A 17,600-nucleotide genomic window follows, 5' to 3' on the forward strand; every position below is an offset into this window, starting at 1 on the left:
GGCCTCTCTCTAGCCCAGTGGTGGATCCAGTGTGGTCTGGAGTTAGCCTGCTTGGGTTCAAATCCAGACAGGCGCTACCCTGACTAGCGCTGTGTGATTCTGAGCAGTTTGCTTGATCTCTCTGAACCCCACCTCTATAAGAGTTGATAGTAACTTCCACCTCCTGAGCAGTCAAGTCTTTATGCCTGGAAAGTGCTCGGTGAAGATCAGCCATTACTTTTGGGAACACCGTGTCTAGGAGTGGGTATCTGGGTTCTTTGTACCCCCCTCAAACCATCTCTCCAGCTCCCCGGGAGGCACATACAATTGGGAGGATGTATGTGCCCACCAGGCTGTCTCTTTCAGGGAAAGCAGGGAGATCCCAGGCAGAGTTAATCCCTAGGAGGGGCAGGAGAGTTGCCCCTGGGAAAGATCCCGGTTGACCTCTGTTTTCTCCCGGCTCAGGCCAGGTTAAGGGTGTCAGGAGCACAGAATGGGAAGGTTGGCAAAGGATGAGTTACTCAGGCAGCAGCACCCCCTCCTGTTCCATCCAGCCCAGCCATGGGGCGCTTCTGGGGGAAATTGCTCCCTGAAAAGACACACCAACCACCAGAAACAGAAATTGAACCGTTTATTAGCCTAGGTCTGGGTTTCAGGCATTGCAGGGGCACGTCTGGGGAGCTCTATGAGGGGAAACAAGCCCCTGACTGGCTCCTTGCCCCGCAAAGACCCGCTCCCCCAGGCTTTGCATTCACAAGAAATTACTCTGAGGCATGAGGTTTCCTTCCCCAAGGTGAGCTGCACCCCAGCTCTCCAGTGGGAGGATGGGCCAGCAATTCCAAAGGGGTCTGGGCAGGACCAGAGCTCCCCGACTTTGGCAGCTTCAACACAAACATGAGCAAACAGGACAGCATTCATTCTGGGGGAAATGTGATGAGGAGAGGAGGGTCACAGACATCACGCCTACATGCACGCGCGCGCGCGCACACACACACACACACACACACACACAAACACACATAAATATACGTTTGTACCGTAACATCCCTTCCATTATCCACAGGTTTTTGTGAAGTCCTTCTGGGCAGGTTAGGGGAGAGTGTCCCCAGGAAATGTCCCTAGCCACCGCCACCCCCATGCTCCATTCAATATAACTTGAAAGAAGAAGTCCGAGCACAGTGGCTCACGCCTGTAATCCCAGCACTTTGGGAGGCCGAGGCGGGCAGATCACTTGAGGTCAGGAGTTTGAGACCAGCCTGGCCAACATAGTGAAACCCTGTCTCTACTAAAAATACAAAAATTAGCCAGACATGGTGATGGATGCCTGTAATCCCAGCTACTCGAGAGGCTGAAGCAGGAGAATCGCTTGAACCCGGGAGGTGGAGGTGGCAGTGAACGGAGATTGAACCACTGCCACTCCAGCCTGGGTGACACGGTGAGACTCCATCTCAAAAACAAAACAAAAATCTTGAAACTGTCTCAAAAAAAAAAAAAATCTTGAAAGAAGACACAGCGGGGTTCAGGCTCACGGCTTCTCTCTGCCTTGCTCAGGAGACCTGGTACTTCAGCTGGGGCTGCAGGTGTGGGGCTGAGAATAGCTTGGGGGGTGGCTGTCTTTGAAAGGAGGGTGTCTGTGCAAACATCACACCCAGAACTTTCTCAAGTTGTGCCTTGCATTAAGAGTCCCAAAGCCCCCCCCCCCCCCAGCCACCCAAACTCGTTTTTCTCAGTTTTGGTGATTCTTCTGTGCCCCAAATAGTGCAACTGACCAATGAGGTCTGAGAATGAGGAATGGACCTCAGCCACCGTCCCCTCCCCACCTCCAGCCGTGGTTTCCGAGCCTCAGAGAGAAGGGGAGAAGTCGTCAAGTGGCAGCTGATGAAATTTGGGGAAGCTGTGGATTTGGGCTCTGGAGGGTCAGAGAGGAGGCCTCTAGCTCCTCGGGACAATGGTTCTGTAGTCGCACGAAGTTGCCCAGAGAAGGTGGCAGGAGGAATACATTCAAAAAGGAGAAATCGGTGCAGGACTAGGGGCCAGGGAAGAAAATGTAGAAATTCTTTGTACCGCCAGGTGAGGTGGCTTACGCCTGTAATCCCACGCTTTGGGAGGCCAACACGGGCAGATCATGAGGTCAGGAGTTCGAGACCAGCCTGGCCAACATGGTGAAACCCCATCTCTACTAAAAATACAAAAAAAAATTAGCTGGGCATGGTGGTAGGCACCTGTAATCCCAGCTACTCAGGAGGCTCAGGCAGGAGAATCCCTTGAATCTTGGAGGCAGAGGTTGCAGTGAGCTGAGACTGCACCACTGCACTCTAGCCTGGGCAACAGAGCGAGACTTCATCTCAAACCTGTAATCCCAGCACTTTGTGAGGCCGAGGTGGGTGGATCATGAGGTCAGGAGATCAAGACCATCCTGGCTAACACGGTGAAACCCCATCTCTACTAAAAGTACAAAAAATTAGCCAGGTGTGGTGGTGGACACCTGTAGTCCCAGCTACTCGGGAGGCTGAGGCAGGAGAACGACATGAACCCAGGAGGCGGAGCTTGTGGTGAGCGGAGATCGCGCCACTGCACTCCAGCCTGGGCAGCAATGCAAGATTCCGTCTCAAAAAAAAAAAAAAAAGAAATCCTTTGTACCAGGTGGTAAAGTGCTCCTGCCCTGAGCTCCCCTTAAATGCTGCCTGCCCTCACCCTGGCTCTTCACAGGTCCCCTGCCCTGGCCTCCCCAGGATCCAGTTCTAAAGGGGTCACACTAGCCACTGGACTGGCCCTCAGGACCCCACTGCAACACTGCTATGTGACTAGTCAGTGCCTTATCTGACCTTTCCAGGTGTGAAATATTTGCAATATCACCCAGGTCTGTGGGGCGGGGGCATCTGGCTCAGCAGCCCCGCATCTCTGTCTGGGGTCACCCAGTGGCCTCTCCGTGAATCCCTCTGCCCTGGCCTGGTTGTTGGTCCACCCCACCCTCAGACCACCGTGTTGCCCTCCAGAAACGTGGGCGACGTGGGCATGTGCATGCCCCTCTCCAGGGAGCTGGAGCTGCGGAGTGGCAGGAGGTGGTGGCCCGGGGTCCCACCCCGCCTCCGTCCTTGCACCCCCACCCCCGGCCGCCAGCACTGCAGCGGCCGAAGCACCTCCCGCCGCAGGTCCCGGCTGCGCCACGTGTAGATGACGGGGTTCAGCAGCGAATTCAGGGTGGCGAAGGCAAAAAAGTAGTGGGCTTTGTAGAGGATCGGGCAGGAGTGGACGGGACAGGCATAGTCCAGAAGGAGGATGCTGAAGGCGGGCAGCCAGCAGACGATAAAGACGCCTAGCACGATGGTGACTGTCTTGAGCAGAGCTAGTGTCTGTGGGCCGGCCACATCAGCATGGCTTGAGCGGACCACGCAGTAGATGCGCACGTACAGCGCCACGATGGCCAACAGGATGATGGAGAAGATGGTCACCACGCACAGCACATAATGCTTGGCGTAGAGAGGCAGGACAGTGGAGCAGGCCTCAAGGTGGCCCAGGCAGTTCCAGCCAAGGATGGGCAGGCCACCGAGGACCAATGAGATGAGCCACGAGGCCCCGATGAGCAGGAGCATGCGGCAGCTCTTGTCGCTGCCGTACAGCTTGACCTTGGCAATGGCCACGTGGCGCTCAATGGCGATGGCCAGGAGGCTGAAGACAGAGGCCGAGAGCGTGATGAAGGCAGAGCCCTCCCGGGCAAACCACTGCACAGGCGTTAGCCTCAGCGTGACAGAGCCGGAGAGCAAGGTATTGGCTACGAAGGCCACACCTGCCAGTAGATCGGAGGCGGCCAGGTTGCCCAGAAACAGGTACATTGCCGAGTGGAACTTGCTGTTTCGGGCCACTGCAATGAGCACCAGAAGGTTTTCCACCACGATGGCGCAACAGAGGATGACGATAAAGGCAGAGGCCACCTGGCGGGAGGTCGTCTCCTGCGTTTCCAGTGTCTCCTTGGTATAATTATAGTGTTCCTGGACCTTGTTGGGGTTCAGGTACTCCGAGTACAAGCTGCCCATGGTGGGGCTCAGAGGCCTGCTGGGGCCATGGGGCTCTCAGAACTGCAGAGAAGACAGACAGACAGACAGACAATAGGTCAGAGCTGTGGCTGCTACCTGGGCTCTGGCCTCGGATGGGCTGAGATTCAATTTCCTGCTCTGTTACTCTTCGAGGAAGGGCCACATGAATTCAGAATCATCATCATCCCCACTTACAGACAGGAAACCCAGAGAGGTTAATTCACTTTCCTAAAGTCTCAAATTTAACCAGCGGCAGGGCCAGAGAGACTGGCTCTGCGGCCTCTATAAGCCCTAGGCTACACTCTTTCTTATTTATTTTATTTATCTATATTTTAAAGACAAGGTCTTGCTCTGTCATTCAGGCTGGAGTGCAGTGGCGCAATCATAGCTCCCTGCAGCCTTGAACTCCTGGGCTCAAGTGATCCTCCCACCTCAGCCTCCCACCTCAGCTTCAGCTACAAGCACATGCCACCATGCCTAGCTAATTTTTTTTTTTTTTTTTTTGAGATAGAGTCTCTCTCTATTGCCCAGGCTGGAGTGCTGTGGCGCAGTCTTGGCTCACTGCAACCTCCTCCTCCTGGGTTCAAGTGATTCTCCTGCCTCAGCTTCCTGAGTAGCTGGGATTACAGGCACCTGCCACCAGGCCCAGCTAATTTTTTTTTTTTTTTTTTTTTTTTTTTAGTAGAGATGGGTTTTCACCATGTTGGCCAGGATGGTCTCAAACTTCTGACCTCATGATCCGCCTGCCTCAGCCTCTCAAAGCGCTGGGATTACCAGTGTGAGCCACCGGGCCCAGCTGCCTGGCTAATTTTTTTTTTTTTTTAGAGATTGGGTCTCACTGTGTTGTCCAGGCTGGTCCTGAACTCCTGGCTTCAAGCAATTCTCCTTGGCCTCTCAAAGCAATGAGATTACAGGTGTGAACCATGACATCTTGCCTCTTTTAATTTTCATTATTATTTTCTAGAGACAGGGTCTTGCTCTGTCACCCAGGCTGGAGTGCAGTGGCATGATCATAGCTCACAGTCGACTCAACTCCTGGGCTCAAGTGATCCTCCTGCCTCAGTCTCCTGAGTAGCTACACGCTTTCAAAGGGAAAGAAGCTCCCCCAAATGGCATGAAAAATACAATGTGGACTTCCAGAAACCTTGCCCACCTACCCAGAGAGCAAGCCCTAGACAGGTCCTGGAGGGTTTGTCTCTTTTCTGGAACACACGGGCGCCTGCAGCCTCATGCTGACCTGGGTCAGGGAGAGTCTCACCACTGATAGCTGCATGCCCTGCTCATTCATTACCACCCACTAACGCTGGATTTCAGGCTGGGTCTAAGCCTTGAGGCCACGGGTGCTCCCAAGATAAGGTCTTGGGGAGACACCAGGGCGGCCCTGAGGTTCAAACATCCCAGAGGTCACACCATCTTCAAGGACACAGACTTTGGAGGCAATCCAGAGTTTGCTCCCATTCCACCTCTGAAACACTGGGCAAGTCCCTAGACGCTGTCTCAGCCTGAACCTCCTTATCTGTGCAATGGAGTGAAGAAAGCCCACTTCATGGGGGTGATGGGAAAATCCTTTTAAATGACGCATGAGGCACGTTTAGCTCATAGTAAGCACTCAACAAATACTGCCAAATGTTATTAGCTCCCCTCTTTCCTCCAATCCTTTGGGAAGGGAAGGGATGTAAGCCAACCAGACGAGATCTCCAACAGCCTGTTCTCATCAGCACCATCTAGCTCTGCCCTGGGACAGAAGGTCCTGCAGGGATGGGCAGGGCACTGGCACCCCCTCCCCAGCCAGGATGAAATCCAGATGTGAGGCCCCTGGAACAAACAGGGTGGAGTCCTCACTCTGCAGTCACATCCGGTGTGAGGAAGGCGGGATGTGGGGGGAGTCAGGATGGGAGAGACCCCATCTGGGAGGTCCTGGCTGGGAGGATGGGGCAGCTTTGCTGAAGTCATGTGAGCCGTGGAGGGGTGTGCAGCCCCGCCAGGAGAGGGTAAGGCATTTGTTCCATGAAAGCCTGAGTCACCCCCCAACCCCCTTCCATCCCTCCCCTCCACCCCCTCCCATCCCTTCCCCTACCCCCTCCCATCCCCCCCCATCGCCACCCACCAAGGAAAACTGAGCCATGGGGGGAGGGGGCGGCACCGCCACCCACCAAGGAAAACTGAGCCGTGGTGGGAGGGGGCGGGGAGAGGCGCTCCTCAGCAGAGAGGATGAGAAGCAGACACCATGGCCTTCCCCCAGCTTGGGGGTAGGGTTAGGGGGGTGTCAGAGGAGCCAGTGCAGTGTATGCCTTTCATGAAGGGAGAGGAAGTTCCAGCCCGTAGCTAAATGGGAGGGAGGGGGGAGAGTAGGGGGAGTCCTCCCCAGGTCCCTAGAAACACGTCTGGCAAGGACTGTGTGCACCGTTCCAGAAAAGTCTGGTTAGGCCAGTTCTCCTGAGCCCAGGAGTGGTGGAGGCTTCCGGAGTCACCCAGCCATCTCAGTCCCTGGCCGCCCCCTCCAAGGGGCATCCTGGCCCCTGGCTGGACAGAAGCAGCTGCTCCCCCAGGGCGGAGGGACATCCGTCCTAGTTTGGGAACAGACAAGGGCTTGTGCACGTCCCCGGGGACTGCTGCCCCTCCCAGATAGCCACACAGAGGCCCCTTGTTCCCTTGCTGGACGGAGCCCCGGGCATCTTGATGCCCTCTGCACGCTGCAGCCAGTCCCAGGCAGGCTTGGGCCCAGGCTGCGGCTGGATCAGACACAGCTGACGGGCTGGAAACAGCCCATGCCCTGATTGGCTCATTTTCAATCCAAGGGCACTGAGCGATTTGCCTATTGGCCCGGACTTTCCATCTTCTGCCTCTGATTGGTCCAGTTGGGGGCGCTCTACGGCCAGCCCTACTGATGGGGTCCTTTATAGGCGATGGGAGCTCAGGCTTTCTAAGGATAGAGTTAATGCTATGTGGGCCTCCCTAGGGGGAGTTTGAACCGCAGCCTGACCGCTGGGTCACCCCGACCAGATGCCCCCAGGCTGCCCTGGCCTGCTGGGCCCCTCCTGGGGTTCATAAGTGAGAATCAAGGTCCCTTTCCAGGCCTGGGAAGCGCGCTGTGCAGTGCAGCCGCCCCCTCTGCTGCTCACCAAGAGATTTACTGTGGCTTCCTGGAGAAATAAGAAATGTGTTTAGGCTGGGCGCAGTGGCTCATGCCTGCAATCCCAGCACTCTGGGAAGCCGAGGCAGGCCTATCACCTGAGGTCATGAGCTCGAGACCAGCCTGGCCAACATGGTAAAACCCCCCTCTCTACTCAAAATACAAAAAAAATTAGCCGAGCGTGGTAGTGTGCGCCTGTGATCCCAGCTACTTGGGAGACTGAAGCAGGAGAATCACTTGAACCCGGAAGGCAGAGGTTGCAGTGAGCCAAGATCACGCCCATTGCACTCCAGCCTGGGTGACAGAGCGAGACTCTGTCTCAAAACAAAACAAAACAAAACAAAACAAAACAAAACAAAACAAAACGAAATGAAATGTGTTCAGCCCTTGCACCCCAGGGACTAACCAAGCAGTCTGTCTTCTTCCCTGAGAGGAAGACTGGGGGTGCTGCACTCTCACCTTCTGCAGCCCGGGGAGGCTAAGGCGTTCACAGAGGGAGAAGCAGCTCTCCTAGAGAAGGGGAAACCGATGCCCACATTCTATCCAAGCCTCATCTTAACCACTAGGACTTTACTGAGGCGAGCACTTAGGTGGTTGACACCTCCCAGAAAGAGGAAGCAGGGCACTGAGGTTGGAGCTGGCAGAAGAGTCACCCCCTAGGTGGATGGTGTGGCCTAGCCCGTGTCCCCTCCCTGTGTAAGGTTACCAGGTTTTGAGAAGGACACAGAGCCTGTCTCCTGGTCACCTTCACCAAGTCCGTCCTGGCACTCTCAGAAGCTCAGAAAGAGGCCACTGGGCTCACATAGAATGTCCAGGCCTGAAATGGAACAGGAGTGACAAGTGATGGGGTTTGGAAGGAAGGGAAGAGAGATAGACTCAGACGACTGTTTGGCTGGAGATTAGGAGAGGGGAAGGATGGAGGAAGCCTCAGTGGCTTCCAAGGTCCTCTCCACCCACTCCCAGTTCCAGAAAGGCAGGCCCTGTGGTTACAGTTCCCCCTGGTCACCCATGGAGCCCGTGGTAGCCACCCTACCTTTTGGTTTCCCTGTGGTTGTCAGGACCCCCTACCCTGCCATTCTCTACTAAGCAGCCAGGGGGAGCTTTTAAACTTGTAACTCCATGTCACTCCCCAACTCCAAATTTTTCCATGGCTCCCTATAGCCCAAGTAGCATGGCCCTTGCCGACCAGCCTCCTCCCACTCTCCCCCAGGGCCATTCCACTCCAACCACATTAAACCTCCTCCATGCTACCCCCACCCCTACCTCCAAGCCCTTACCCCTGCTGTTCTTCTTGGGGCACACTCTTTTTCTCAATTTTTTTTTTTTTTTTTTTGAAACAGAGTCTCACTCTGTTGCCCAGGCTGGAGTGCAGTGGTGTGATCTCGGCTCACCGCAAACTCTGCCTCCCGAGTTTAAGCGATTCTCCTGCCTCAGCCTCCTGAGTAGCTGGGATTATAGGTGCACACCACCACACCTGGCTAATTTTTGTATTTTTAGTAGAGATGGGGTTTCACCATGTTGGCCAGGCTGGTCTGGAACTCCTGACTTCAGGTAATTCACCTGCCTAAGCCTCCGAAAGTGCTGGGATTACAGGCGTGAGCCACCTCGGCCTGGCCTTTCCCCAAATCTTTGAATGACTGTCTTTTGTCTTTCAGGTTTCTATTTAAAGGTCACTTCCTCAGAGGGGACTCCCCTGACCCCCAGACTACAATAGCAGCCATCTCCAAGCCTTTTCTAATCACAGAATCTTGTTTTATTATCTGCACAGCGCTTGCCACTATGGGAAACTATCATGATATTTTTCCTTTTCCGTCTGGCTTCCACCTAGACAGTCAATGCCTAAGGCCAGGGAGCAAGTCAGTTATCAGCCCCTACAGGGAGGCCTGGCACAAATAAAACACTCAGAAAACGTGTGGAATGGGCAAATGAATGAATGAATGAAAGAACCACCGACGAAAGGAGACGCTAGTGGGTTCCCAAGGGTGGAAACTCCTAAGTTCAGCCCAGACCCAAACAACAACAAAGGAGCCTGGAGACATCTCTGGTCCGCGGGCAGCGCCCCCATCGCCCACCATCAACCAGGCAAAGCCCAGCGTGTCTCCATGGAGATGGCAGCAGGACCCGCCCCCGTGCTAGCCCGCACTCTCGGCCTCCTTATCTGGCTTAGGAATGCGCGGTATCCACGCTCGCTCGCGCGGGAGCCACGCCTCCTCTCCCCCCCGCCCCCGAGACCGCCACACGCGCGGGACCCCCACGTCTCCAAGCAGGACTGGAAGGATTCCTCTCCGTCCTGCCAGGGGTCCCGCCTCGAGATTCTGGGAAGACTGGGGGTGGGGGACCAGATCGCAGCAGCAGCTGCACCGCGAGTTCCGCGCCTGCCCGAGTCGCCCCACGAGGGGGACCGTGGGCTCAGCGCGTGGCACCCGAAGCATCTGACAAGGACAGAGACAGAGGAGGGGGTGGAAATCCCCGGGTGAGTCAACCCGTGTCTGAGAAGGGGGCGAGTTCCGACGCTCCGCCCGGCTCGGGGTCACGCGGGGTCCGCGCCACGCGCGCCTTCATCCACGACCCATCCCTGAGCCGGAGTTGAAAGAGGAGGCGCCTGAGCCACGCAGTCACTTTCTCTTTCCTTACAAAACAAAGCCACGCCCCCTGCGGGGGGACCGGAGAAGGCAAACAACTTGGGGAAACCGAGGCAGAAAGCCCGACGTGCGACCGCCCTCCCCGTGGGTGCCGCCCCTTGGCTTGGAGGCTCCACGGCGCGCACATCCATTTGCCCTCGCTCAGCCGGAGTCAGCCAGGAGGGGTGCTGCACCCCTCCCCCAAACACACTCCCCAAGACCCTGGTCCCCGAGCACGGCGTCCTGCCTCCCAAAGACTCCAGTCGAAAGCGCTCGGATTCCGCCTTCTCCCCGGCGCCAACTTCCTGCCGCTGAGAAAGGCGGGGAGCACAGTCTAGGGGTTCGCGGCTGAGGCAGTGGGGGCCGCCCGGAGTCTTGGAGAGGGCGCACTGTGACCACCCGCTCCGTGCAGCAGGAACCCAGGCGGCGCGTGCGCGCCCCAGCCCCCCGATTGGGGCCCCCCAGCTCGGATCCCGAGACCTCAGGGGACCAGGGCCCGCCCTTTCTGCCTCCCTGACGCCACGCGCGCTCACCTGGCTAGGCCGGCCCGGCTCCCGGCCCTGGCCGGAGGGGCCTTGGCGTCTGCCTCCCCGGGGCGGCCGCGGCTGGAGCTGGGTTGCCAGCCGGGCTCGGCTACGTCCCGGGGCTGGGACGAGGGACAGATGGGGGGCGGGGAGAGCCGCCGCCTCTGCCCCCTGCTCGCCCCGCCCTCCTCTCCTCCCCTTTCCGGCGGCGGCTGCAATGAATTCCAGATGTGGCTGGCCGGCTGGCCGGGGCGCAAGCGGGGGCCGACAGGAGCTGCACGGAGGGCCCTTTGTCCGCCCCCCGACCTCTCGCTCTGCCCCTCCCAGCCCCCACCCGTGAGAACCGGCCAGCGCGAAACGTCACGCAGCCTGGTGACGTCACAGTACTCCTGGCCAGGTGGCCTCAACCTGAAACAACTGTCTTCAACTCCAGGTTACCTCTGGGCTCACCCCTGGGACCCTGGACTTGGAAGAAAACACGAGGTCACCTTTATTGACTCAACAAAGAGCCTTGGAAGTACCTACTAGATGTCAACGCAGCAAATAGGCATTAAGCCTACTGTGTGTCCACCCAACAAATAATGAAATTCCTACTAAGTGCGATGCCCTGTCCCAAAGACAAAATTGATCTCTCCCTTTTTTTTTTCTTTTTTTGAGACAGGGTATCTCTGTCATCCAGGCCAGAGTGTGGTGACTCAATCATAGCTCACGGGAGCCTCAACCTCCTGCCTCAGCCTCCAGAGTTGCTGGGACTACAGGTGCGCCATCATGCCTGGCTACTTTTTTGCAGTTTTTTGTAGAGATGGGGTCTCGCTATGTTGCCCAGGCTGGTCTTGAACTGCTGCGTTCAAGCAATCCTCCTGCCTCAGCCTCCCAAAGTGCTGGAATGACAGGCGTGAGCCACTGTGCCTGGCCAGTCTCTCCCTTGATAGAACTCCAGAATTCAGGTGCTGCCCTCTCTCCCTTGGGGGATTGGGGACACTCCACACTCTTTCCTGCCTCTGTAGATCACTGTCCCCTCTGGCAGGGGGACCAGCAAGGCCCAGTTTGTGCCTGCCTTCCAGCGTCGGGCCCAGTCTTCTATCCAGATTTCCAATTTTCACTAATTCCTGGGCATTTCTGTGTGCCTGCCTGTGGAAATGATGGACACTACACCTTCATCGAACAGTGTGTGTGTGTGTGTGTGTGTGACCAGCAGTTCGACAACAGGATAGGAAAGCCCCTCATTCCGTCAACAAAATTTTTTTGTTTGAGACAGTCTTCCTTTGTCTCCCAGGCTGGGGTGCAGTGGTGCCATCTCAGCTCACTGCAACCTCTACCTCCCAGGTTCAAGCTATTCCTGTGCCTCAGCTTCTCGAGTAGCTGGAAATACAGGCACGTGCCACCACACCCGACTGATTTTTTTGTATTTTTAGTAAAGACAGGGTTTCACCATGTTGGCCAGGCTGGTCTCAAACTCGTGACCTCAAGTGATCCGCCTTCCTCGGCCTCCCCAAGTGCTGGGATTACAGGTGTAAACCACAGCACCCAGCAACAAATATTTTTTATGCACCTACTGTGCACAGTAGTAAACAACAACAACAACAACAAAAAGGAAAAACTCCTTGACCAGATGGATTTTTTTTTTTTTTTTTTTGAGACAGAGTCTAGCTCTGTCGCCAGGCTGGAGTATAGTGGCACTATCTCGGCTCACTGCAACCTCTGCCTCCTGGGTTCAAGCGATTCTCCTGCTTCAGCCTCCCGAGTAGCTGGGATTACAGGCATGCGCCACCATGCCCAGCTAACTTTTGTATTTTTAGTAGAGATGCAGGTTTCACCATGTTGGCCAGGATGGTCTCGATCTCCTGACCTCATGATCCGCCCGCCTCGGCCTCCCAAAGTGCTGGGATTACAGGCATGAACAACCGCGCCCAGCCAACCCAGTGGGTCTTATGTTCAGGTGGGAAATACGGCTTTTTATGAGGGTACCATTTGTGAAAATGTACACATTATATGTTATAAACATAATCTGGCCAGGCACGGTGGCTCACGACTGTAATCCCAACACTTTGGGAAGCCAAGGCGGGGTGGATTTCTTGACCCTAGGAGTTCTAGATTAGCCTGGGCAACATGGTATAACGCCATCTCTACAAAAAATACAAAAATTGGCTGGGCATGGTGGCTCACGCCTGTAATCCCAGCACTCTGGGACTCCAAGGTGGGTGGATCACTTGAGGTCAGGAGTTCAAGACCAGTCTGGCCAATATGGCAAAACCCTTTCTTTACCAAAAATACAAAAAATTAGCTGGGTGTGGTGGTAGGCGCCTGTAATCCCAGCTATTCGGGAGGCTGAGTTAGGAGAATCGCTTGAACCCGGGAGGTGGGGGTTGCAGTGAGCCAAGATGGTGCCATTGGACTTCAGCCTGGGCAACAGAGCAAGACTCCATCTCAAAAAATAAAATAAAATAAAAATAAAGAGGCTGGGTGCGATGGCTTACACCTGTAATCCCAGCACTTTGGGAGGCAAAGGCAGGTGGATCACCTGAGGTCGAAGTTCAAGACCAGGCTGGCCAACGTGGCAAACCCCATCTCTACTAAAAGTACGAAAATTAGCCGGGAATGGTAGTGTGTGCCTGGAGTCCCAGCTACTCGGGAGGCTAAGGCAGGAGAATCGCTTGAACCCTGGAGGTAGAGGTTGCAGTGAGCCGAGATCACGCCATTGCACTCCAGCCTGGGCAACAGAGCAATACTCCATTTTAAATAAATAAATAAAACCAAATAAATAAATGGAGTAGTCTTGTGTGTACTGATGGGAAATGGTCTTCAACATATCAAGTTGAAAAAGTACCGTGTAGACCAGTATGCATTGCATTTCTGGGTGTATTTAGAAGAACTATATAAATACACACGCATTTGCCTGTGACACACAGTCTGTCTCTGGGAGAAGGCACCAGACCCTAGTCACAACAGTTACTCTTAGGGAGAGGAACCAGGGGGCAGGGAAACGAGGTAAGAAGAAACAGCTTTTCATGGTATACCCTGGAGGGCTGTTTGAAATCTTTTTTTTTTTTTTTTTTTTTGAGATGAGGTATCTCCATATTGGCCAGGCTGGTCTCGAATTCCTGACCTCAGGTGATCCGCCTGCCTCAGCCTCCCAAAGTGCTGAGATTACAGGCATAAGCCACTGCACCCAGCCGGCTGTTTGAAATCTTTAGCTTCTATTACCAATTCAAAAAAATGTACAAAGAGGTCAAGGCAAGGGGATCACCTGAATTCAGCAGTTCAAGACCAGCCTGACCAATATGGTGAAACCCGTCTCTATTAAAAATACCAAAATTATTGGGAGGCTGAGGCAGGCGGATCACGAGGTCAAGAGTTCAAGAGCAGCCTGGCCGACATGGTGAAACCCGGTGTCTATTAAAAATACAAAAATTAGCTGGGCACAGTGGTGCACACCTGTAGACTCAACTACTTGGGAGGCTGAGGCAGTAGAATCACTTGAAACCACGAGGTGGAGGTTGCAGTGAGCCGAGATCCCGCCACTGCATTCCAGCCTGGGCAACAGAGCGAGACTGCATCTCAAAAAAAAAAAAAAAAAAAAAAAACTAGCCAGGAGTGGTAGCAGGTGCCTGTAGTCACAGCCACTCTGGAGGCTGGGGCAAGAGAACTGCTTGAACCCGGGAGATGGAGTTTGCAGTGAGCCAAGATCGTGCTACTGCACTCCAGCCTAGGCGACAGAGTGAAACTCCATCTCAAAAAATATATCAAAAATTTTTTTAAATCGGTCATGCATAGTGGCTCACGTCTGTGATCCCAGCACTTTGAGAGGCCAACGTGGGAAGACCAGTTGTGCCCAGGAGCTTGAGATCAGCCTGCGCAATATAGTGAGACTTCGTCTCTACAAAAGAAACAACAAAAAATTAAACATTAGCCAAGCATGGTTGTGTGTGCCTGTAGTTCCAGCTACTCATGAGGCTGGGGTGGGAGGATCATTTGAGCCTGAGAGGTGGAGGTTGAAGTTAGCTGAAATTACACTGCTGCACTCCAGCCTAGTTAACAGAGCAAGACACTGTCTGGAAAAAAAAAAAAAAAAGTCAACAGGCCAAGCATGATAACTCACAACTGTAATCCTAGCACTTTGGGAGGCAGAGGCGTGAGGATTGCTTGAGGCCAGGAATTTGAGACGAGGCCAGGAATTTGAGACCAGCCCAGGCAATATAGTAAGAACCCATCTCAAAAAAAAAAGAAAAAATCAACACATTAATGCTACATATAGGCATGCAACATATGTGTGTAACACATATGTAACACAACATGTAATGCTCTGTGCTAAGCCTGATGATGCCTAATTGGTTGCTGCCATCCAAAGCTGACAGTCTGATGGAGGAGACAGAGAAGAAACCAGACAATTATTTTTATTTATTTATTTATTTATTTATTTTGAGACAGAGTCTCGCTCTATTACCCAGGCTGGAGTGCACTGGCAAGATCTCGGCTCGCTGCAACCTCTGCCTCTCAGGTTCAAGCAATTCTCCTGCCTCAGCCTCCCAAGTATCTGGGATTACAGGTGCACAGCACTACACCCGGCTAATTTTTGTATTTTTATTAGAAATGGGGTTTCACCATGTTGGCCAGGCTGGTCTTGAACTCCTGACTTCAGGCGATCCACCTGCCTCGGCCTCCCAAAGTGCTGGGATTACAGGCGTGAGGCACTGTGCCCGGCCGAAACCAGACAATTCTAACACAGGGTGATGGGGCTTTGAAGGGGGGATACAAAGAAAGTCAGAAAGTGACTAGTCAATTCTAGACTTTGCACCTTTTCCTGAGCTCGATTTCAGGGTCTGCTGGGTTCTGGGCCAGATCTTGGGGTGCACTTGGACCTTGGCAAAACCTCACTGCCTCCTCTACCAAGTGAGAAGTGTTGCCTGGACACTCTAGAAACCAGGTGTTTAATCCGCAGAGGAGGAAGCACGAAGAAAATTAGGTTTTCTCCTCGTCTGAGAGCTATCAGAGCGGAAATCTCAGTCTTGTGTGGGGACCTGAAGGCTGGGGAGGAAGTGACCGCCCTCATATGCTTGGGCTGGCTCAGCAATTTGCAGTCTCCCCTGGGACCTGGTGGGTTGGGGCAGAGGGGTGATGTCAAGGCTGCAGACATATGTGGCCGTCTGCCAAGGGAACCGTGGCTCCCAGACAAAGGTGATGTCCCCGGGGACACACAGACACACCGACATGCAACTTCCGCCTCCCTCCCACTTCTGAGGCAACACAATGTCTTCGCCAGGTCAGCCAAGGGAGCGGTACAGAGGACTGGAAAACGCTGGAGGCCTGGACTTCCTGATGGTCTTGGGGGGGTCAGGAGGAGAGCCTGGCCGACCCCAGTGGTGGGGGGCGGGGTGCTGAGTGAGAGAACAGTGGAGGAGGAAGGAAACAGGGCCCTTTTCTTGGAGAACTCCCAGCAGGGGAAATAGAGGAGAAGGAAGAGGCTTGAACTAGCTTCCACTAATTATAGGGTCAGTGACAATAATGGCTAACACTCACAGCCACCGACTGTGTGCTAGATATGGCGCTGTGAGTCCTCACAACCCGAGGAAGTGGGTATTATGATAATCATCATCTTTTTTTTTTTTGAGATGGAGTCTCGCTCTGTCACTCAGGCTGGAGGGCAGTGGCGCGGTCTCAGCTTACTGCAACCTCCACCTTCCGGGTTCAAGGGATTCTCCTGCCTCAGCCTCCCGAGTAGCTGGGATTACAGGCACCAGCCACCATGCCTGGGTAATTTTTTGTATTTTTAGTAGAAATGGGGTTTCACTATGTTAGCCAGGCTGGTCTAGAACTCCTGACCTAAGCTGATCTGCCCACCTCGGCCTCCCAAAGTGCTGGGATTACAGGTGTAAACCACCGCGCCTAGCCTTTTTTTTTTTTTTTTGAGATGGAGTCTGGTTCTGTCGCCCAGGCTGGAGTGGCAGTGGCATGATCTTGGCTCACTGCAACCTCCGCCTCCTGGGTTCAAGCGATTCTCCTGCCTCAGCCTCCCAAGTAGCTGGGATTACAGGCCACGCCACCATGCCTGGCTAATCTTTATATTTTTAGTGGAGACGGGGTTTCACCATGTTGGCCAGGCTGATCTCAAACTCCTGACCTGAAGTGATCCATTCCATGTACCTTGGTCTTGGCCTCCCAAAGTGGCTCACGCTCTTATAGGCGTGAGTCACTACGCCCGGCCAATCCCATTTGAAAGAAGAGGAAAATTGACCCGGCGCGGTGGCTCACGCCTGTAATCCCAGCACTTTGGAGACCAAGGTAGGCGGATCACCTGAGATCAGGAGTTCAAGACCAGTCTGGCCGACATGGCGAAACCCCATCTCTACCAAAAAGATAAAAATTAGCCAGGTATGGTGATGCGCACCTGTAACCCCAGCTACTCGAGAGGCTGAGGCACAAGAATTGCTTGAACCCGGGAGGTGGAGGTTGCAGTGAGCCAAGATCATGCCATTGCACTCCAGCCTGGGTGACAGAGCAAGACTCTATCTCAAAAAAAAAAAAAAAAAAAAGAAGGAGGAAAACTGAGACATACAGGAGAGGTGAGATTTGAACTAGAGCCATCTGGCTCCTCTCAATCCAGCAGCCCTGGCTCTCTGTCTTCTTGTTCATTCGGAGTCTCCACCCCATTCCTGTGCCACCACCCCCATCTCTGCCCCAGCAGGTAGGAACAGACAGGCAGTGGTTACCAACCAGGACTACATTGGTCAACAGTGAGATGTGGAATCTTCTCCATAATCCAGGAGAAGGGACGCCCTCGGACCCCCATTCCCACCTTCACCCCAGATATTGTGAACTCCCCCAAATCCAAGAGGCCCAGGCCCTTCACACCAGATCCTGTGGTTGTCCACCATGGCCCCGAAATCCATGAGGCGCAGGCCTGTTCTCCATCCTCCCTGGGCCTCCACTGTCCCCCCACCCCCCTGGCTCTTGTCTCTGGCAGGAGGAACTGCCTGGCAAGTGTCTGAGATGGATCCCAACTTTCTCATGATCGCCCCAGCGCTGGGGGAAGGGGCCCAGGCTACAGAGAAGCTTCCCAGATGCTGATCTTGGCAGGCATCAGGGAACTGCAGCAGCCTCATCTCCTCCATGGGCTCAGGGCCCACTTTCAGCTTCAGTGATGGGGTGGGGAGGCTCTCACTGGAGGCCAGCCTCTGCCACATCTGCACCAAAGGAGTCTTGGCCCTTTGAGCTGGGGAAGGGGTGGGCTCTCTTCCCGCTGAAAGCAGGATGAACAATTAGGGGAAAGGGGAACCTCAAAAAGGCTAACTTCTCAGCAAGCCCCTCCCAC

The 17,600-nt window shown here is 54.4% G+C and overlaps 1 protein-coding gene across 2 annotated transcripts; it reads right to left on the reverse strand.

Annotated features, from left to right (window-relative positions):
* Positions 1-1,719: 1,719 nt before the first annotated feature.
* Positions 1,720-10,446, reverse strand: S1PR2 (sphingosine-1-phosphate receptor 2). Of its 2 annotated transcripts, XM_058425074.1 has the most exons (3): positions 10,301-10,446; positions 3,120-4,055; positions 1,720-2,005 (listed from the first exon to the last, which is right to left on the reverse strand). In XM_058425074.1, the coding sequence occupies exons 2-3, from the start codon at positions 4,011-4,013 to the stop codon at positions 1,844-1,846; spliced, it is 1,056 nt and encodes a 351-aa protein (XP_058281057.1). In that variant the 5' UTR covers positions 4,014-4,055; positions 10,301-10,446; the 3' UTR covers positions 1,720-1,843. The 2 variants fall into 2 exon arrangements, with proteins under 2 accessions (XP_058281057.1, XP_032025516.1); XM_032169625.2 differs by lacking the exon at positions 1,720-2,005 and having other exon boundaries at positions 2,345-4,055.
* Between the last annotated feature and the right edge of the window lie 7,154 nt (positions 10,447-17,600).

Source organism: Hylobates moloch, unplaced genomic scaffold, assembly GCF_009828535.3.
Source record: "Hylobates moloch isolate HMO894 unplaced genomic scaffold, HMol_V3 SCAFFOLD_12, whole genome shotgun sequence".
Classification (NCBI taxonomy): domain Eukaryota; kingdom Metazoa; phylum Chordata; class Mammalia; order Primates; family Hylobatidae; genus Hylobates; species Hylobates moloch.